This window comes from Microsporum canis, genomic scaffold (genome assembly GCF_000151145.1).
Source record: "Microsporum canis CBS 113480 supercont1.1 genomic scaffold, whole genome shotgun sequence".
Classification (NCBI taxonomy): Eukaryota; Fungi; Ascomycota; class Eurotiomycetes; order Onygenales; family Arthrodermataceae; genus Microsporum; species Microsporum canis.
The window spans coordinates 223,446-244,210 of record NW_003299169.1 but is presented as its reverse complement, the minus strand read 5'-3'; the positions used below and the strand labels follow the sequence as shown (position 1 = coordinate 244,210).

General features: G+C 47.7%; 8 protein-coding genes across 8 annotated transcripts; 4 read left to right on the top strand and 4 right to left on the bottom strand.

The window, feature by feature from the left end:
* Window positions 1–1,345: 1,345 nt before the first annotated feature.
* MCYG_00097 (conserved hypothetical protein) lies at window positions 1,346–2,296 on the top strand (the record flags this gene model as incomplete). The annotated part of the gene is made up of 1 exon (XM_002849947.1): window positions 1,346–2,296. The coding sequence occupies one exon, from the start codon at window positions 1,346–1,348 to the stop codon at window positions 2,294–2,296; it is 951 nt and encodes a 316-aa protein (XP_002849993.1).
* A 526-nt stretch (window positions 2,297–2,822) lies between these two features.
* MCYG_00096 (glycosyl hydrolase) lies at window positions 2,823–5,665 on the top strand (the record flags this gene model as incomplete). Its single annotated transcript, XM_002849946.1, has 6 exons — window positions 2,823–3,001; window positions 3,167–3,547; window positions 3,576–4,311; window positions 4,373–4,913; window positions 5,106–5,252; window positions 5,310–5,665. The coding sequence occupies 6 exons, from the start codon at window positions 2,823–2,825 to the stop codon at window positions 5,663–5,665; spliced, it is 2,340 nt and encodes a 779-aa protein (XP_002849992.1).
* A 697-nt stretch (window positions 5,666–6,362) lies between these two features.
* MCYG_00095 (membrane transporter) lies at window positions 6,363–7,913 on the top strand (the record flags this gene model as incomplete). Its single annotated transcript, XM_002849945.1, has 1 exon — window positions 6,363–7,913. One exon carries the CDS (start codon window positions 6,363–6,365, stop codon window positions 7,911–7,913), a length of 1,551 nt encoding a protein of 516 aa, XP_002849991.1.
* A 1,153-nt stretch (window positions 7,914–9,066) lies between these two features.
* Window positions 9,067–10,719, top strand: MCYG_00094 (conserved hypothetical protein; the record flags this gene model as incomplete). Its single annotated transcript, XM_002849944.1, has 3 exons — window positions 9,067–9,263; window positions 9,343–10,050; window positions 10,113–10,719. 3 exons carry the CDS (start codon window positions 9,067–9,069, stop codon window positions 10,717–10,719), a joined length of 1,512 nt encoding a protein of 503 aa, XP_002849990.1.
* Window positions 10,720–11,006: 287 nt separating this feature from the next.
* On the bottom strand, window positions 11,007–11,794 carry MCYG_00093 (uncharacterized protein; the record flags this gene model as incomplete). The annotated part of the gene is made up of 2 exons (XM_002849943.1): window positions 11,007–11,432; window positions 11,483–11,794. 2 exons carry the CDS (start codon window positions 11,792–11,794, stop codon window positions 11,007–11,009), a joined length of 738 nt encoding a protein of 245 aa, XP_002849989.1.
* Window positions 11,795–12,204: 410 nt separating this feature from the next.
* Window positions 12,205–15,190, bottom strand: MCYG_00092 (alpha-glucosidase; the record flags this gene model as incomplete). Its single annotated transcript, XM_002849942.1, has 6 exons — window positions 12,205–13,168; window positions 13,218–13,326; window positions 13,383–13,847; window positions 13,899–14,214; window positions 14,303–14,928; window positions 14,986–15,190. 6 exons carry the CDS (start codon window positions 15,188–15,190, stop codon window positions 12,205–12,207), a joined length of 2,685 nt encoding a protein of 894 aa, XP_002849988.1.
* Window positions 15,191–15,598: 408 nt separating this feature from the next.
* On the bottom strand, window positions 15,599–16,405 carry MCYG_00091 (conserved hypothetical protein; the record flags this gene model as incomplete). Its single annotated transcript, XM_002849941.1, has 1 exon — window positions 15,599–16,405. The coding sequence occupies one exon, from the start codon at window positions 16,403–16,405 to the stop codon at window positions 15,599–15,601; it is 807 nt and encodes a 268-aa protein (XP_002849987.1).
* A 315-nt stretch (window positions 16,406–16,720) lies between these two features.
* Window positions 16,721–19,548, bottom strand: MCYG_00090 (choline kinase alpha; the record flags this gene model as incomplete). The annotated part of the gene is made up of 4 exons (XM_002849940.1): window positions 16,721–17,440; window positions 17,741–18,260; window positions 18,322–19,441; window positions 19,521–19,548. 4 exons carry the CDS (start codon window positions 19,546–19,548, stop codon window positions 16,721–16,723), a joined length of 2,388 nt encoding a protein of 795 aa, XP_002849986.1.
* Between the last annotated feature and the right edge of the window lie 1,217 nt (window positions 19,549–20,765).

Below are 20,765 nucleotides of genomic sequence, written 5' to 3'. Positions count from 1 at the left end.
ATCGACAGAACCTCCATGGCTCTAGATCAATTCGAACCGATAAGTGGAAGACTGAATAAGAGGAACTCATAGACAGGGTTGAGAATCAGCTCTCGAGTGATGGCGCGAAGGCAGTGGGTAGCCCAAGGCGAGTGTCTTCGCGCAGACGGGCCATCTAGAACGCATTGCTAATGTTGCTAACGCGGTCCATACCCTTCGCGTGGAGGACACCCTCAGAGCTAACTAGCAGTACCCTACTATGTATATAACCACTAGATATTTAACATTAGATCCGTATGCGCTAACTATATCAGGAACCTCGTCTTTTCTGGTCCCAAAAGGTGTCACGTGATGTATCCTTTTTAAGCCGCGAGTTTTTGTTTTCAACTTCTTCAATATCTTTTGAACGTCTCGCCGTCGACTCTCGGCTCTGACATGCTGATAATGGAGTCTTGATAGCTAAGAGATGCCTAAGAGATGCCGTGTGTATGTCTCGTGGCTCATAGCACACGAAGATGAGGGTTTGGAGAGGCGACTCCACGTGTACGGGCAGCATCACATGTGGTGTCATCCGGCTTCAAACTATGATGATAATGATGAAGCTCACGCAAAGAAAGCTCGATGGCAAAGCCTGATATGGGTTTGTGCTGTGACTTCTTGCTGATATTGCCTACAAATATACCCCGGCCGTGCTGCAGCTTAAGCGGCACCCTGCAATCCTACACCATGAATCAAGGAAACTCGCATTACGGACAACTCTTAGGCCGGGATTCTCTCATGCTGCAAGATTATACATTGTTGAACTTTCTCTGTCTCCATGGAACCCTACAAGTCTTCAAGAGCGGGTCTCAAGCGGGCATGTCTCTTACCGCTCGCCCGGGACTGGACGCACCATCCTTCCAGCCGAAAGAAGAGGAACCATGCTACATTCCCGCCGATTTTGGAGATGGACACTTGTATCCCGTCAACTGACAAGTCTGATTTGGAAAAAACAGATTGTACCGGAGTACATATAATCGACGAGAGCTCTGATCCTTACTGTCGAGATTCATGGGTTGACTTACGACTAATATCTGAAGGTGGATGGTTGAATTATGCCATACATGCCAACAGCCCATTAGAAGGGAACGATAAATGCGGCTGGTGCCTAATATACTCGCCACAGTTGCAAAGTTCACCATCTTTTGATTACAAGAGCGATCGGAAACACCCTTACGATCGGCTGGCAGCCGCCGGAACAAATCTCGATTTAAGTTCCCCCTCAGCGTCAGCTTCTACACTGTGGTCTAGCAATACGAGTGTCTCAGCTTTCTCTGTCCGAAAAAAACACTGCATCTCCAACCTCAGGTCACGGTATTCCTTTACCATGTCACCTTCAGCCAGCCTATCAGGGAACCCAGACCCAGTACCTCACTCCCCAGGGTGTTCGGCTATCTCAAGATGTGTCTCACCGCGTGCGGAGGAGCTAGTTCAACTGTTGGACCATTTTAGCTCGTTTTGTGTACTAGATGCGAAGTCACCTAGTAACGCAGTTATCGCAGCATCTAAGGACATATATTCCGCGGGCGGACGTGGAGAACAATTCCCACTGAATATTAAGGTCCTTGAAGAAGAATCCTGTCCTGTTGTTTCAGGGTTCGATGATCACGGGAATAATGTTTCATATCTTATCATCGCTACGAAGTTATATACTGCAAAGTCAGGGAAATTCCAGCTATTTCTCGCTACTCTTCTTGATATCACAGACTTTCTGCATGCTGTTACACTCGAAGACTTGGAACTAAGACGATATCCTGGGACACTTGATAACGGTCGTGGGGGTTTATCTAGCATCCCTTCTCGACTCAATCTCGACGCCGCAGATATCACCGATACCTCGCTAAAGGCCATGGACGAGAACAAAGGAACGGAAGTACGACTAAGCCAAAGCCCGACGAGCATGAGCCCATCTCAAACAATAGAACAACTGCTTTCAGAGTTTAGCGCCGAACTCCTCTATCTTTACAAAGATACTTTCATTCTAGCGAGATCGCCTCAAGACAACACGTTATACAAAATTTCTCACGTCTCTCGCTCACTGTATGCGGAGGGTGAATATATCCACAGCCATTTAAAACACACTCCAACAGACAAAATGCAGTTACTCAGTGAACATTTGGGAAAGGACTGTCGATTTGATCTGGTTGTCAACTGGGGAGACTCTGGTGTAGAGAAACGACTATATTGTGCTCCGATTTATTACAGCTCTTCGTGGGACTGGGTTTGTACGATGACTGATATAGATGTTCCGTATCTTTGGCACCGGAAGAAGTCTTAAACCCATGTGTTTTATAACAGTATATTTGTGCAAGATTATAGATATAGTCGTTTTGTCTTGCCCTCTTCCTTTGTGCTATATAATATTTATAGCTCTTCGATACTTGGATTGTCGAGGCACTGATGTGGATATGGCGTAAGCCAGCCCAGCCATACTAAATTCCTTCGATTAACAATCAAAGGAGTTAACCTTGGATATAAAATACGGGCTGTACACTGTATGGTCAGGCCTATGGCTTTTTGATATCCTGGAGGTCGATCCACCCCGCAATTTGCATACTTAGCCATAGTGTAACCCACAAGCCAATGCTAGTTCCATCCACGATGAATTCTCTCCACCCCGGCTGAATCCTATTGAATATCTCTGTACTATTACATACATACATTATCCAACTGGATGATGGGCAAAAGCAAAGCAAGATGTGGATTTAATCGTGTCACACGAGGAAAATAAGCATATATCTACGATACTTCCCGCCCATTACTTCTCGTCAACAAGGCTGTTTTGCTTTTATAGAAGCCGTCCAATGTTCCTCAAAAGCTTCAAATATGCTGCCATCTGGGCACTTCAAGCCCTATTTTTCCTTGTACCTAGCATCAAATGTGATACTGGTGACCTGACACGATATGTCGATTTATTCATTGGAACCGAAGGAAGCGTTGCTGGTACTTCCTACAATGGCGGAAATGTTTTCCCCGGAGCAGCGTATGCCTAATTATATCGTTTATTGACGATGGAATGATAGAGACCTAACTTGTTGTAGATTGCCATTCGGAGTGGTCAAAGTGGGAATAGACACAATAGTGTACTCCCCAGCCCCGACATTCCGGTACCATCCTGGCTTGGTCTATGGCTAACCTCATGCAATAGTCATGACGTGGATGTGAAGAGAAAAGTCGACGTCAATGCAGGATACTCACCCGATGGCAACATTTCCGCTATATCCTTCTTACATGAAAGTGGTACAGGAGGCGCACCCAAATACGGAGTTATTTCTCAGATGCCTCTCTCAACACTTGAGGGGGTTAATGTAGCTGACAACAAGACATATTCGCAGCCTAGAGTTGGCAAAGACTTCGCATCTGTGGGGTATTATAAAACTAAGCTCCAAAATGGGATCACGGCAGAGATGTCTGCTACAGACCATGCTGGGATTCTACAATATAATTATCCTCCATCTGCAGGCAAATTCGTCTTGGTTGATCTAAGCCACTATCTACCCACACATGGTGAGCCAAATGCAAACCAAATGTATAGTAATGGACGAATAAATCTACAGGACGGCGGGCAGAGATATACCGGCTACGGGATTTATCGAGGAGGATGGAACGAAGGTATTTGTATTACTCCGGCTATCCTCTAACTCGGCAGCTAATCAAGAACCAGGTCCAAATTTCCAAGTATTTATGTGTGCGGAGTTTAGTATTGCTCCATCTTCTACTAAAACATGGCGTGCCCCATATTCTGACCCATATGATGTGGTCAGGGGAGAAGCTAGGTTATCTAGCCAGCAAACAATTATTGGCGGAAGGGAAGGGTACCAGTACGCAGATAGGGTGGGAGCTGTCTTCGAATTTCCATCAAACACGACAACCGTAAAATCAAAGGTTGGCATGTCTTTCATTTCAACAGAGAAAGCTTGCCAGTTCATGGATGAGATTCGATCTTGGGATCTAAACGATACCGTAAATGATGCAAAGAACCGATGGAACACTGAAGTCTTGAGCAAAGTGACGACATCAGATACCAATACAACAAGACTGACGATGTTATATTCCGCTCTATACCGTTCTCATCTACTTCCCAGCAACAGGACAGGCGAAAACCCGCACTGGGAGTCAACAGAGCCGTATTATGACGACTATTATGCGATATGGGACACGTTCAGATGTCTAAACAGCTTTTATTTATTAACAGAGCCCCAACGCGTGGCAGAAACTATCCGTTCTTTAATAGATATATGGAGATATGAGCGATTCATGCCTGATGGTAGATGTGGTAATGCAAACGGAAGGGTATTGGCAAATTGAACTCTTCTATAGTTAGAAATGAGATATGCTAATGATGGAGGCATAGGTTCAAGGAGGAAGCAATGCAGACAACATCCTCTCAGATGCGTACGTTAAAGGTTTGCAAAAGGGTATCAACTGGACGGACGGTTATTTGGCAATGAAGACTGATGCTGAGGTGGTTCCGTACAACAATTTTGACACTGCCGACCCCACCGGTTCGACCAAGGAAGGACGAGGTGCCCTTCCAGATTGGCTTGAGTACGGATATGTGACCCCCAACTTTGGCCGATCTATCAGCCGGACAGTCGAATACTCCTTGAATGATTTCGCCTTGAGCCAGGTTGCAAAGGATCTCGCACCGGAAGACTACGATAAATACCTAAATAGGAGTGCCGGATGGCAACGCATCTGGCACAAGGATATTAACAGTCTTAATTTCACAGGGTTTCTAGCACCGACTTGGCCAAATGGGTCTGTGACGCCGGGCTATGACCCTCTCGACTGCGGAGAGTGTGAATGGAGCTCTCACAGCTACGAGGCATTACCGATAGAGTATGGGTGGACAGTTCCGTTCGATATGGAGACCCTGATTGAACTGATGGGAGGTGAAGAAACTATGGAGCAAAGACTCGACAAGATGTTTGTTCCAGGCCTCCGCAAGGGCGATGTAGGTTCTGGCGGGACGAACACGTTGGGTAATGACTCCAAGTTCGCTTTTTTTTTTTTTTTTTTTTTTGTGATATTCTACCCACCGCATTGGGTATTCAACTGCTAACGCCGCCGCGTCTTCTTAATAGGCACCACGTTATTCAACCCGGGGAACGAACCGAGCTTCTTCACCCCATTCCTGTACAATTATCTTCCAAGACGGCAGTGGAAATCTGTACTTCGCCTCCGAGACACGGTCAATTCGTATTATAGTACTCTACCGTCTGGACTTCCAGGTATGTTACCATGGACTGACTGGCTCTCTGGCAATTATCGTCTGATATAGATCATAGGGAATAGCGATGCGGGTGCAATCGACAGCTGGCTGATATGGAACTTCTTGGGCCTGTACCCAGTAGTAACACAACCAGTCTACCTGCTCTCAAGCCCATGGTTCAGCAATGTTTCCGTATCCGTAGGCGACAATTCAAGGCTCATAATCACAGCAGAAAACCTCAGCGAGAAGAGCTACTTTGTCCAGAGCGTCAGGGTCAACGGAAAGGCATGGACGAAGAGCTGGATTGGTCATGACGATATCAAGGACGGCGGGACCATTGAGTTTGTATTAGGCTCTGATATGACGAGCTGGGACACAGGAGAGCTTCCGCCCAGCCCTGGCCATGTAGACTTGGATTTCCAGAGACAATGAGTTTTCTGTCAGTTTATGGAATCATCGGCTTATTAAGCTTAAATGTTTGCAGGCTTTGCAGCGTTTGCTTTTAATGTCACGTGCTCGAAGGTTAGACCAATGAAAACGCGAGATAAATAAAGTAAACATGCCAAGCCTAAGGTATGACGTCACCTGTGATTTGTCATCACACTTTAAATTGATTATCGTGACTTTTTGATGTTTCTTCGACAAGAAGATGAAACGATGAAAAACGATGGCGGCCATCACGATATCATGCTTGACGGGCTCCTGCAAACCGCTTCCCCACAGTGTGACTCACCGCACGGCTTTTTGCTAAGGTACGAGATTGGGCTCGCAGAAATGGGAGTGAGAGAGTGCTCCATATCCTGGGTGACTTTTGCCCTCTAGGTGGACTAGAAGTATGGAATTATGTTCAGGCGGATGCAACATAATACTATATTAATCATCTGGCACTTGTTTGCCTTTCGGGTGGCTCCCCAGAGATTGGTTAAATAGAGGGTAAACCCTCCCGCTTCTGGGTTGAGCCATCATCTCTTCCCGGGTACATTGGGAGGGACGTATATTTTGTCATCCATGGTTCCCCGCAGTACATGGCTTCCCTTTGATTTGTGGTTTCTTACCTACCAGATCTCATTTTCTTTACGTTTTTGTATATTTCCCGCTACTATACAATAACCTGTTGATGTCTTGCAACATGGCAGAAAGCAGTGCTAGAGACCCCAAGCAAGGAGTGGACTATGACGACACTATTACGGATGCTTCCTCAGACGTGGACCTGTTGGCGACTATTCCAAAGGGTTCTGTCGACCCGATATATGAGGCAAAGGCCCGGTTGTTGAATAAAGCCATCCTCGACATTGGCATGGGCTGGTACCAATGGCAGCTGTTCATTGTCATCGGCTTTGGATGGGCCAGTGACAATATGTGGCCGGTCATCACCTCGCTCATCTTCACTCCCGTGAAGAACGAATTCATGCCGTCGAGAGCACCATATCTCACACTTGCGCAAAACCTGGGGCTACTGGTGGGAGCTGTCTTCTGGGGGTTTGGATGTGACATGTATGGAAGAAAATGGGCTTTCAATCTGACAATCGGCATCACGGCTGTGTTTGGGCTGGTAGCTGCTGGTTCACCATCCTTTGCCGCCATTGGCGTCTTTGCGGCGTTATGGTCTATCGGAGTAGGCGGTAACCTGCCCGTTGACTCTGCAATCTTCCTCGAGTTCCTACCTTCAACACATCAATACCTGCTTACGATCCTCTCGGTTGATTGGGCCCTGGCGCAAGTACTGGTGAACCTCGTCGCCTGGCCACTGCTTGGGAACTTCTCATGCCAGGAAAAGTCTGACTGCACTCGGTCCGCAAACATGGGCTGGAGATACTTTTTGCTTGCAATGGGAGGAGTCTCACTTGCCATGTTTCTCCTGCGATTTGCATGTTTTACAATCTTTGAGTCTCCCAAATATTTGATGGGCAAAGGACGGGATGCGGAGGCGGTCCGGGTGGTACATGAGGTTGCCAGGCGAAACGGCAAAGTGTCTACTCTCACCATCGAAGACCTTGCACGTATAGGGCCCCCTATCAGGAGTAACGCAGTTGATGCCGTGCAGCGAAATCTCCAAAAGTTCGATTTCAAACATGTGAGATCGCTGTTTGCGACACCGCTCCTGGCACTTTCGACGTCACTCATAGTCGCTGTCTGGGCATTCATTGGTCTTGGATTCCCTCTGTACAACGCATTTCTGCCATTCATCCAAGCCTCCCGAGGAGCCGACTTTGGGGACAGCTCTACGTATATCACCTATCGGAACTCGCTCATTATTGCCGTACTGGGGATACCCGGTTCACTCGTTGGGGGCGTTCTTGTCGAGGTACCCGGGTTCGGCCGCAAGGGGGCCCTATCTCTTGCCACTACGATGACAGGCGTATTCCTCTTCCTTTCCACCACAGCTAGGACCTCTGACGCACTGCTGGGATGGAACTGCGCCTACAACTTCATGAGCAACATCATGTATGCCGTTCTTTACGCCTATACGCCTGAAATCTTTCCAACCAAGGATCGAGGGACGGGCAACGCTCTGACGGCTGCGGCGAATCGGATTTTTGGCGTTATGGCGCCCATTATTGCTATGTTTGCTAATCTTCAGACAGCTGCACCGGTGTATGCTAGTGGTGCTCTGTTCATAGTCGCGGGGATATTGGTAGTATTCCAGCCCTTTGAGTCTAGAGGGAAAGCTAGCTTGTGATGGCTAAGTTGCTATTTGCTTGACTTTTGGGTGCTCTTTACCGTGATTCTGCGTGATATTCCCTTGGTGGGCTCGCAGCGCTTTTTACACATATATTGGAACACGGTGCCAAAAAGTGCTTAGTCTTGTACCACTGCCTGTGCTGTTAATGAAGAAATCATGAATATCAGTTGTATGAAAGAGACGAGGACGAGTCGACTTTGAACAGATCTATGCTAACTTTGCTCTTCGAAGGAATATACGTCTATAGAGCCGCCGCCGTCACTTACCCAACGCAACTGACAAAGTATCACTTACATACAGCGAAGCTGATCATCCAGCTGTGACTGACTTATTCTCTGCAGTTACTAACTCCCAGGCTTCGTGTGATGATGGCCGAAATATCTGCGACGGCTTTGTTCGTTCGTGGTCAGCCTGATGCATGGATGAGGCATCGACTTACTAAGTATGCATGCATTTTCTTGCCCTTCCTTGTAGACTTCACAACTTCTCGTCTTCGTGCTGGACATGCTAGACATGCATCAAGTAAACATCTACATTTTTCTCTAGTTATATACATCCATTTTTTCAGTTCGTTACATCGTAACTCCTAGCCAAGCAGGAATCCATGGGGATATTTCCATCCTGACCACTGCGGGCAGCTCATTGCCTTTATCCTCCACCAACTGTTCCACGCCACAGGGATGGCAGGCCAACGCCGGAAATTGGCCTCGAGGCGTGAAAAGTAGAAGAAGGCTTCTCTTTCGTAGGGCGTAAACCTCGACCGATGATGGATGATAACGCTGACCATGTAACTAGGACGCGGACATGGCCTCAAAGAGCCAGCAGAGCGGGGGGAGAGACAGACCGAGGCTTTGGCTTGTTATATGCATGAATATTCCCTGCAAGCCGTCCGAGATGGGCTGAAAGTCTCGCGATACGATGTCATGTTTATCCCTGCCAAACATGGCAGCTTAGCTTTTGAAGGATCACCAGTTGACACACGCTGGAGCAAAGGGGCCGGAGATCTGACCCTTCTTCGCACTCCTCCCAGAAAAAGAGGGCAATCCAGGGACACACAGATTGCGACGAGGAGATTTATTGCCCTCTTGACTAAATAAATCTTCTCGTGTCCTGGGAACGGTCTTCATCCAAAGGGAGTAGCGGCTTCACGATGAGCTATTCTCTCCTTCTAGCCTACGTCTACTTCTTGATTTCGACCGCACGCCCTGTCAGATCTGCTTGCGATCCGGTACCGCCGTTGTCTCTGCCTATCGGGAATGCCACAATTACAGATCGAGATGTCGTCAGATGGGGGTTGGGAGTACAATTCGGAACTCCTCCTCAGACCATAGTTGCAGCCCTGGATGCGTATGTCCCCCTTCACGAGACACCGGATTGTTGCCAATCGCAGAGTCAGCGCCATAACGGCGACTAACATTGAGTGCAGAGACTGGAATAGCACATCGTTCTGGAACACGAGTTTCCCCTGCGGTAACCTAACCAGACCGGCCTGCTCTTGGGTACATGGAGGATCTTTCAACGACGCGAGCTCGACCTCATGGAGGGCGCCATCGGATCCTGACCTGACTGACAGCAGCCCAGGCAACGAGACAATCAGTATACGGGGGACTGACACTTTAAACCTGGGTTCGGATATATCAATCGACCAATTCCCAATCTACTTTCCAAAGCCGAGAGTTATACCTCAGAACTCCCTAGGCCTTGGACCAAATTCCACCTTTCTCAACCTACTTTTCGACCAAGGGAAAATCGCATCGAAGACATGGTCATTGTTCTGGGGCTGGCAGGGGGCCGAGAAGGAAAACCAGATGAATGGAAGCTTAGTGCTGGGCGGATATGACAAGGCGAAGATGGGAGGCGCAAATTTAACAGCCAAATTCTCGGACGGAGTTGGATGTCCGAGTTCGTTACTCGTCTACCTGAGCAACATTGCTGTTAATCACGCCGATGGCAATAAGACTAGCCTGTTCAGTACGGCAGGGTCTGCATTGCGCGCATGTATCAAGGCAGACAACCCTCAGGTCACTCTTCCAGAGGACGTTTTTGAGAACCTGAAGAAAGCGTTTCCTGGGAAGACGGTTGAGCACTCGACGGGAATATATCCCAACAGCCTTGCCTATGAGCCGGAGAATATGTATGTCCCGCTTTTCCCTCATGGATCGCATAAAAAGATGGAAGCTAATCTATCATCTACAGATTCGCCGGCAATATCACCTTTACTCTATCTTCTGGCCTCCAGATCACTATACCAAATCATCAGATCGTCCTCCCAAACGTAGCGATCGACGACAACGGAGAGCAGGAAATTGTTGATAACAACAAGACCATCAACTTTGCTCAGACCAGACAGGGAGTTATGTCTTATCTCGGCCAGCCTTTCCTCACAGCCGCCTACCTACATGTTGATAACGAGCTCAAGGAATTTACGGTCTGGCAGGTGAATCCAACAACAGACACCGAATTGGTCCCAGTTCAACATGACTCGGATGAATGTGGTAATGACGACGATTCTTCATCCCTGAGCGGCGGCGCCATCGCCGGTATCGTTGTCGGGGTCGTCGCTTTCCTGGCGCTAGCAGCTTTGGGGCTGTTCTTCTTCTTGAGGCGGCGCAACCAAAGCAAGGACAGGGATTCAAAAGCCGGCCTCCCCCTGGTTAATACGAGTCATGGAGTGGAAGACAAGAAACATTATAATCCTCAGGAAATGGATGCTGGAGTAGGTCAACAGGCGCCTGCGGAGCTGCCTGATAGGGATTATCCGCCGCAAGAGCTTCCGGCAGATGTCCCATCATCTAACAAATGAATCTCCCCAAACTACCCCTGGACTTAATAGTTGACAGAGAGTGCCATTCTAACGCATATAGACCAGCAGCCCTACACGCTTGATAGTCTTTTCATAAATTAATCATAGCATTAAACCAAGGAGGAGAGATATGGACACCGGAATGGCCATTATCGAAGGTTGACCCAGGTTACACTCAGTTTTATATACCCCCGAATAATTATCATCTTTAATCTTATGTTTATAGCTTCACCATATTCCTGACAGGCATAGTTCAGCATTCTAGACGTTTCTTTTCTTTTTTTGCCTCAGGCTTTCTTTTCCAAAACCTCGAGGCGGTCGAGAAGGGCTTTCATGATGCATCCTGTTTCCTTGAGAGCAGTTTTGATTTGTTCTTTGTCGTCCATGTCCAGGTGAGGTGGCTCTGGGAAGTACATAGGCGGCCTCGGGCCTCCTAGAGAAGGACTTGGAGACCGTGGCTTGACAGCTGAGCGTCTGCCACCGTCACTCGTATCTGCTGAGTGTTCAACGTTGCATCGGTTCGCCCGTTTCACAGCCCATTCAACTAGTTGAACTACTTCACTCTCTTCCTTCTTCTCCTCATTATCATCGTCGTCATCGCCATTTTCATCATCCCCATCCATAGCCTCGTCCTCTCTATAGTTACTAAGATATCCCCCATCTTCTGCTGGATGCCCGATAAAAACGTAGGAATGTGTTCCGTCGCGCAACGCCTATCAAAACATCAGCATTTATACACACGAAATTCCACAGGCCAACATACTGTTTTTAGGCCAGATAGGTCAAAGCCACCCTGTGAAGCAATTTGTCTTATCTCATGCAATTCTTCAGGTCTGCAAGTTGTAAGGTAATCAGAGGCATCTTGAAGCTTCAGTTGGATCTTCCCCTTAATTCTAGGACGAGGTATGTTGTTGCTGCTGTTCAAGGTCTGAAGTACTTCCGTCGTTAAATGGAACTCAGGCCTGTTATTAAGCCTTTTAGACTGCTGGATTCTTTTTCCATCTGGAAGATGGTTTGTTTTCTTTCTCTTTGGCTTGACTTGGACAACTGGAGAGCTGCGGCGTTTCGTGCGCATCGCTGTCTTGGTAAATAAAATTGATGTAGACGGCTAAGGAACCGCAGGATGCCTTTTGTTTCTGATGGGAGGGTGTAGAGAAGTTGAATATCTTAAGCTGTCGAGGGGTGACCGGAAGTGAAGTGAGACTTATGCTTAGAGACTGGTATATTGGTAGATTTAAGTGATATTATAAAGAGGCGTAGCGCACTTTACATTGATATTCTATTCTAGCGAATATGCCGACTAGTCACAGTAGTTCATCTCAGACGAGGGAGGATGTGAGAAGACGTAGGAGCATATACAAAGGGCCTCATTAAGTAATATTGCCCACCTGGAGAGAGCAAGGCGAGTTGATAGTAATATCTATCACCATTCAATCTATCCCTGAATGCCCCTGATATATACATTCACTATTGTTCATCCGAATGCTAGTAAAAGGTCATCTCTGAAGGCCCCGTAAGCGGTATTCCAACCTTGACAGCCAGTTTCTTCAGTTTTTTATTGTATTGTAAGTCTTTGTTCTCGTCTCCCTTTCTCTGGCCGCTCATGTCCCGCTTGTGCCCCAGGACGAAAATATTTTTGACCTCCCAAGCCTTTTCTGGCTGGAAGTCAAACTTTCCAGAAATGCGGAGAGTGCCTTTGCGATATTCGAAGTTGATTTCAGTTGTACGAGTTTGGTCAAGGGAATCACCGTCGTCTATGTAGAGGCTACCTTCCGCATTCCCATCACGATCGAGGCAAATAACAAGGTCGAATGGCTCCTTTCGTAACTTGGTAGTGGTAATGGCGCTATTAGAGCGCATTGGAACAATATTTCCACCACGGAAATGAAGGGGAATATGAGTGGTTGGGATGTCTTTCATTGTAATCATTTCCCCCTTTCCTTCAACAGGTGCTCCGGTGTAAAAGTCATAGAAGAGATCATCAGGTAAGTATATGTCGACGCTGGTGGCGCCTTTCTCTGTTACCGGGCTAACCAAAAGAGCATCCCCGTAGAAGAACTGCAGGTCAATAGCAAAGGTATTCTTGTCTTCTGGGTAGATATAGAAGAGGGGGTTTAAAATCGGGTCCCCTGACTGAGTTTGTCGGTGGAAAGCAGTGTATATATAGTCGAGAAGTTTATATCTGATCTCAATCGCGGTTCTAGCTGCTTTAGCCACAGATCCCCAGCGGTAAAACTCCTGGTCCTGACCAGCGATGTCATTGTGGTTCCTATAGAAGGGATAAAATGCACCTAGCATAGCCCATCTTGCGCATAGTTCTTCCGTTGTATTGCCTCCAAAACCGCAGACATCAGCTCCTACCATGGGGATCTGGTAGATGGCTGCAAACTGAAGAATCTGGGAAATAGAAAATCGGTATTGGCTCCATTCGCTGAGATTGTCACCTAGCCTGTATCACATCAGTATAAGAGCACACTGCATGGCGACACGATTCTCACCAATGCCCAACATGGGCCCCAGCTCCCGCAAAAGTACTTCGAGTGATAACCATGGGTCTCTTTGTGGGGCGTCGAGACAAGAGCGACTCTCGGCTAATACTGCTCATCACTACATATATCTTAGTATGCATGAATAAAAACAAAGGCGTATGTATTCGAACTTACTGGTACCGTAAAGGTTATGAGTATCATACTCAACTAAACCGTTGGAGTGGACCAAGTTGGTGTCCATGGTCTTATTGTTGATAGATCCAGCTTCATTATTGATTCTGTATGGTGGGTCAATAAGGTCACGGCCTGGCAAGCCTGCTTTGTTTGGAACTTTGATCTCGTCCCGTTTTGCGGTCTTAACACTCTTTGGCTGGAGCTCACCTGGGAATCCAGGCAGAGGTCGAGGGATTGGCCTGACCGGTGGAGGAGCGGGTGGTAGATCATGGTCTCTTTCCCACCTTTCAGGATCAGAACAGGGCCAGTCGCAAAAGTTAGCAGCTTCGTTCATGTCTATCCAGAGAGCATCGATATCTATCCCTTTTTCAGGGTCGAAAAATAGTTTGAATTCGTTATTCCAATAGTCTTGGACTCCGGGGTGAAACCAATCAGGGAACGCAGTGACACCAGGCCAGACAGCACCTAGTCTGATTTAGCAAGGTATCCTAGATTGAGGGTGATGATAATACTTACCCTTATAGATTGATCCATTCGAGGTTTTCATGAAAATGCCTTGTTCTTTTCCTCGATAGAAGGCATCATTGTCACCATAGCTCACTGCTGGATCCACCATGACGACGTAGTGCTGATCATGATCATGGAGATAGTCAACGAGTGCTCGCATCTCGCCAATGGGAAATCGCTCTGAGTCGAGCGTGAACACTTTACGCCCGTCCATGTAATCGATATCTGTCCACATGGTTTCTAACGGGATGTCTGCCTGGCTATAGTTGTAAACAACCTCAGCAACATTGAAAGCATCCTGGTATCCATATCGACATTGATGGAACTAGCCGAAATTAGTATATTTACAAAATAAAGAAGAATAAGGGGGAGAAAAAGGTACGGTGATAGATAGACTGGGAAAGGCGACCTACTCCAAAACCCCAGTATGGCATCATTGCTGGCAAGCCAACCACTTCAGCGTATTGCGAGGCAACATCCTTCGGCGTTGGACCAGCCATGAAGTAAAAGTCAAGGACACCTCCGAGAGTATTATATTCCAAGTACTTACTTCCACTGCTGTTTTCATCACTCCCTACCTTAATGTCCATGCCATTGGAGTTTAGAAGAAAGACACCGTGGGTGCCTGATTTCCCTCTATGATCGTAATAAACCGGATGGGAGCCGTATAAATTAGTTCCAGGAGGGATACCATAGGCATCTCGATTCCACAGGGTAGTCACCAGGCCATCAGTCTTCAGGCGTAAGGGGTCGCTGTGCTCTCCTAGGCCGTACAGGTTGGGCTCAACTGGAAGAGAGGTGCGCAGCCGCAGATATTGACTCTCGAAGATCAAGGCAGAACCAGCGGTGTCGAAGATGACCTCTCCGGTAGCACGTCTGGTTACTTTGAACGAGAAGGGCTCTTTAGTGAAGGTGAACTTGAGCATCGACTTCTTCGAAGCACCGGCACTCTCCTCGAACCCGGGACGCGGAAACACGGATTCTGGGACTTGGTATACATCTTCCTTTGAATCTTCAATGATAACATGCAGCCGTGAAGCTATATTCCTTGTTAGAACTGCTCTCATCTAGTTTCCCATAAGGATAGGGGACGTACTGGTCTGGTATTCCACCCGGAGCTTCAGCTGTCTGAGATCCTCGCCGTACACATTGCACGCTTCACCAGCGAGCCGCAGGTCCGCCTCCAGAGTATGTCCATTATCTCTTATGTTGGACACCTTATATCCGGGGCACTTCTCCAGGGACGCTGACAGTGCTGTTGTAGCGATAACCGCAGCAAGGACGAGAGTACGCCCAAACATCTTGACGAGACAAGCAACTAGCACAGGTCCGCAGCTATTCTATGTTAATAGTGAATCCCTCGGACTTGAAATTATAAATGGGCATCATTGGCCGTAAATACTTCTTCCTTCTCTATGGCGGAGGGAGCAACCCACCCACAAACCCTTCTTCTCTTTGCTTTTTCGGCTTGCATCCGGGCAAGGGCGCGGGAATACGAGCATCTTGAATGGAAGAAGAAGTATGTCATGCATGTTATTGCCAGGGAACATGCAAGTTGCAATTTCTAGTCCGAATGTTACATTGTGGAAGTTTTTTCCATTCAGATATTTAGTTAGTTGAGACAGCCGAGCCATGATCCGTCATGTCGAGTCCCGTAGTTCAATAACATTATCTAGTCGAACCTGTAGATAATTCAACCATGGCGTGGACTAATACCAAGCCCAGGCAGCCTCGAGAAACTGAACGATATCATCAAGGCCCTCAGGCTCCTTGACCCAGTGTCCGTCGTTGTCCGCCCCTGTATACTCCTTCCAGTCTACTTTCATCCCCAGCTTCACCAGGCTTGCGTGCGCCTGTCGACCCAGCTCAACATCGACCCAAGCATCATCAGTCCCATGCAGCAGTAGCACAGGCGTAGACAGCATCGTCCCAGACTCCTCGGTACTCGCTTGTACCTGTTCTTCGCATCGAACCGTATCAAAGAGGAACTTTGGTATCATCTCTCGCGGAGACTGTAGGCCTTGTATCTCATTGGCGAAAGGAAGCCATCCAGACATCCCAATAAAGCCGCCAATCCTCCCCTGGAGCCGTCCAGGAGAGCATAACAAGGTCCAGAGAGCCGCTGCCATGCCCTGGCTCATTCCACCGAGTACCAGCCTGTCAGATCTGCCTCCTAAAAGCGCAACCTCACGCTCCAAGACTCCCAGAATATACAGCGTAGATTCTCTCAGACCGTCAATCTGAAGGTCCTGCTGCTCTGAGATGTTTGATAGAGAGTAGATGTCAAACCAGGCAGTCAAATCCTCCTCAAAGACCTTACTCCATCGATCTCGAGATGTCGGGAATACCCAGCGACAGCCAGGTAGATGGGCTGCGAGCGTCTTCTTCTCCGATGTTCGTGAGCTAAAGAGCTCTTCTGCGAACTCGGCGCCATTACTTGAACGGCCGTGGAGTAGGATGATCGTACGTGTATGATCGCCCTCGGGTTCGATAATATGGGGTGTTGGAAACGCCATTTTCTCTGTATTGCTTGTTGCTGGTGTTGAATAGCCGTGATGTTGCATGACAACGTATAACCCGGTCCCTTTGGCCTAGTCTCGACTACATATATAACCATACAGTTGAAAGACGTTTAGCTGCACGTTTAGCAGTAACCATAGCTTGATATTGGACTCCCCGACATATAACCAATTAAATGATATATTGCTCCATATCTAACGCCGTACGTATTCACAATTTAATCATAAAACAAATAGAAAAATAATCAACTGTCCATGCTATACCAACAAGAAGAGATGATTTCCAAATCCAAATACTAGAGCTAAAGAAAATCAGTAGTCAACCATCCGGCTCTTGATATGCTCAATCATTTCCATGGGCAAATCCTTCTCCTTAATCAACCCGATAGCTAGAATGTCAGCCCAAAAGAACAATGCGCGATCCTGTGCATATGCAAGATAGTCAAACTCATCCGCAGCTTCGTCCACCTCAGCCTCCTGCAGTGCCTGATCACTAGTTGTCAGCATCTGCTGTGCGCCGACTGTTTCCTGTGTGGGTGTTGTAGCTACATCCTCGTTCTCGCCGTTGCTCGATGCAGTGTCCTCACCGCCGCTGGGAATTGATACTGCTGGTGTGCTTGTCTCTGCAACTGCGGCTTCGAGGCCTGGGACTTTGGCCTGCACGATGCCCCATGCCACCCACATGGCTGAGTTGGCGACACGCCAGACTCGAACTTCTTGCAGGAGCTTTTGCACTTCTATCTCGAGTTCTTCGTCGATCTGGTCATCTTCGCTGATGGAGAACGGCACGGCAGGGATGTAGGTGTCTAAGTTGAAGGGGGCAACACGCGGGCTGCCGACGTAGGTTGGCCGGAGACCCGGGGTGGTCATGGTACTTGATACTGAACTGGTGGAGAAGTTCTGGCCAGCGGGGTATGAGCCGTTATGTACCTCAGATATGAGTCGAGGTCGGTGGGTGAGATAGGCACGGATAAAGCGTTTCTGCTCCTCCAGAGTGGGATACCAGGCTGTGTTGCATCTCCAGGGACGTTCCTCGTCGTGATAGTTATAGCACCATTCCGTCTGTTGAGTGTTAGCTTATCTCCTGACTTTACCTTGAGAAGGTATCGTGCCGAAACTTACGAAGTGGTTTGCAAACTCCGCCCCTCGCATATTGGCCGCCGCATACTCGAAATCAATTACGACAAGCTGCTTATGTTCATTGGCGGGAAGCAACAGAGGTGACTCTCCGCTTGGTTGGAGACGAAGTAGGTTTCCATATTGCGTCTATGCGAGGGGTTATTAGTAGGGGTTAGTGTAGTCTAAGGGTGTATATAAGGGAATAGAACGAACATCATTGTGAGCAAAAATCAACCGACGGGCGATCTCGTCATCTCCGCCGCAGCTAGCAGCTAGCCATTGACGATAGCTATCAACCATACTCCGGAAAGTTTCCCAGGGGACACCGCAGACGAACCCTCGTTTCCTCCAAGGTTCCTTCATCGCTTTGTCCTCATTGTAGTCTGCCAGAATCTCGCTGTCAAGCCACGTAGTCACCTTTTCGCACCGGTTCACCCACTTATCCCAATTCTTCCACAATCCTGGGCCGCCCTCGCGCTCTTCGGGTAACAAGTCAATGCCTTCATGAAGCTCTCTCATACGCTTGGCAATCTGGATGGAGGTTTCGGGTATACGCAGGTCACGAGTTGTCAGAGTACGAGCATGTAAGTACTGTTCAAACCGGCCGTTCTTGAAAGTCCCTAGAACGCGTGGGCCGATATTTCGCTTTCCCAGACGACGGAGGACTTGCAATTCATGCTCTCTGTCGATAAGATGTTCGACTTGAGGACCGTATATGCGGAGAAGTAGTTTCCTGGCACTTTTGTTAATACTCTTTCCTAGCTGCAGAAAATGGAACAAAAGGTCAAACTTACGGAGGAGGCTTCCTGGGGGCAGTTTGGCTGGATGTAGATTGGGAATACTTGGACATATTCTTTGGCGGTGAGACAAGGTATACGGCATTTGTGAGTGCGCCACTCAGACGAATAACCTCAACTTCTCCGCCCGCGTCAAGGGGAACTCGTCTCCAGCCCTTGAATCCAAGGGTATGCGTCAATCGCACGATCTCGGATTTAAAATGAAGCCAGTATTCCCTGTCCTTGCTACCAGGAGGTTTGCTACCGTCATTCTGACTATAATGTAATGACTCGGTGTCTGAATCCGCTTCTCCTCCAGAGTACAGGAGTGTTTTAGAGTTGTCAAGTACCACGTCCGCACTGGGAACGGACGGTTCAGTATCCGTATAGTCTGAATCAGACGCTGAGCCGCGGCGCAAACCTTTCAAGCCATAGCCTCTCTTCCCCTGACCCCATGAACCACCACGTCTTCGCCTCCAGGGGGCTCCTGAGCCGGATAGCCCGTCAGTGGAGTACTGAGATAGGATCCGTTCTAGCTTTTCTAATGCAAGAGTGGCTTCAGGCACTTGAGCATCACCTGCTGTGCCAGAATCACCTAAGAGCTCTCCCTTGTTGGGGGCCGAAGTAGACCGTGGAATTAGACGGGGAGATTTTGCTGCAGAATTGGATGGCAGGCCCAGCTTCGATTTCTCCTGATGCAGCCACTGATGAACTTGGCCCAGCAAAGCATGGTACTGGGCCTGGATACTGACATCGCCCGCCGTGCTGCTACGAAAGAGAAACGACTGTGGATCAGAGGCGAGTGGTTGAAGTGCCGGGAATGACGAAGCGGATGAGGACAAACGGTCTTCCTCCGTTGATGCAGACGTTATTGGTAATGGAGGGGTATTGTTAACATTGTTATTTATGCTCGGATCACTGTTGGAACGGTCCAGACTCAGATGAGAAATCTGGCTAGAGACGGACTTGAGTGAAGCAGAGGAAGATTTTGGTATACTGGGCCGAGCAGAGACCCCTTTCTTGCCTGAACGGAATGTCTTTCGAGACCCTGGGGTATCTGTGTCGGGTGTCTGCTGCTGGACTCCATCTTGCTGAGTTACAGATCCATTGTTGGTAGCTACTGATGTAGATGTAGGTTCTATATCTTTGGTATTGAGAGCTGATCAAGTTCAAATGTTAGCAAATGTGTTGTCTCTTTCACTCTTTTTCTCTCACACTCTCATGATACCACAAGACAAACAGCATTATAATATAATGATTACATGCTGGGATTTAATCCCCCCCCCCTTAAATTCAAGGCTTCAATAGGCTAGAATGCAACCTGATACAAGAAAGTAGACTAATATCAGATATCTCTCCAGCCATCCATCACCACAACTGCTTTGGACATGCCAAAAGGAAACAGAGAGCATATAATACAATACAACACTACAACAGCTAAAAGAAAGAGGTTAAAGAGGGGGTGAAACTGGAACTCACTTAGACTCTTCTGTGTAGGCGAACGCGTTGAACTGTCCATTGCTAGCGTTGGCCTTTGGTATTGTTGGTGTGCGAGCTGTAGAAGGAAAGGAGACAAAGAATAGAATATGACCTCAAGATATGAACCGGAACGGAATAATTATAATAATTAGTTATCCAACAGTCCAAAAATCCAGAAAAGAAGATGAAGATAGTAACAGCATAAGGAACAGAGATATATAGAAAACAGGGGGGCAATTAGCAAACAGCAGCCCTTCTTAAAAACCCAAAGAAGATGAGCTCTCTACCATCTGCCTCGAAGGTCAGTGGTCTCGAACGGACCCGAAACTTATTTCTTTTTTTTCGTTTCTTTTTTTTTCTCAGTTGTACGGAGTATTTTTCCCGCTTCTATATCAGATATCAGCTTGGTATCATCAGTTTGACAGATATGCAGACGGATAGCAAGATAGACAGAGAGAAGCCGAAGTCTCCAGCTATGGATAGCGAACCAGGTTTCTCCGTACGGGGGAAGATATATATACCACTTCAAGCACCGCGTAAGCGAGCAATATTGTGTGAGGACCGTCTGGTAAAAAAAGTGGAGGCCGATAAGCTTGATCGATCCTTGAGCCAACGTGGGATCGTCAACCAGCTAAATCTAACCGTCCTCGTCAGTAGTTCGTATAAGTATGCAAGATAAGCAAGCCTGCTAGCAAAGCCAGAAGGATAGAGATGGAAGATGTAAAGATAAAAAAGACGAAAAGATGAAGTCGAATATAAGAAGTTGAACCTGAAGAAAAAAGTCGATGTCGAAGAAAAAAAAAGCATGTGACCTCGTCCCGATCGAGGAGGTACATGCAGACAATACTGCTTACCTCTTTAGGACTAGTCTATCTCGTGACCCTTTTTTTTTCTTGCTCTCAAATTCGAAAATATAAAGAGAGACGAAAAGCCGCTCGAGGCGCGACAGCCGAAGTTGATGAAATCGATGTTCAACTAGTGTG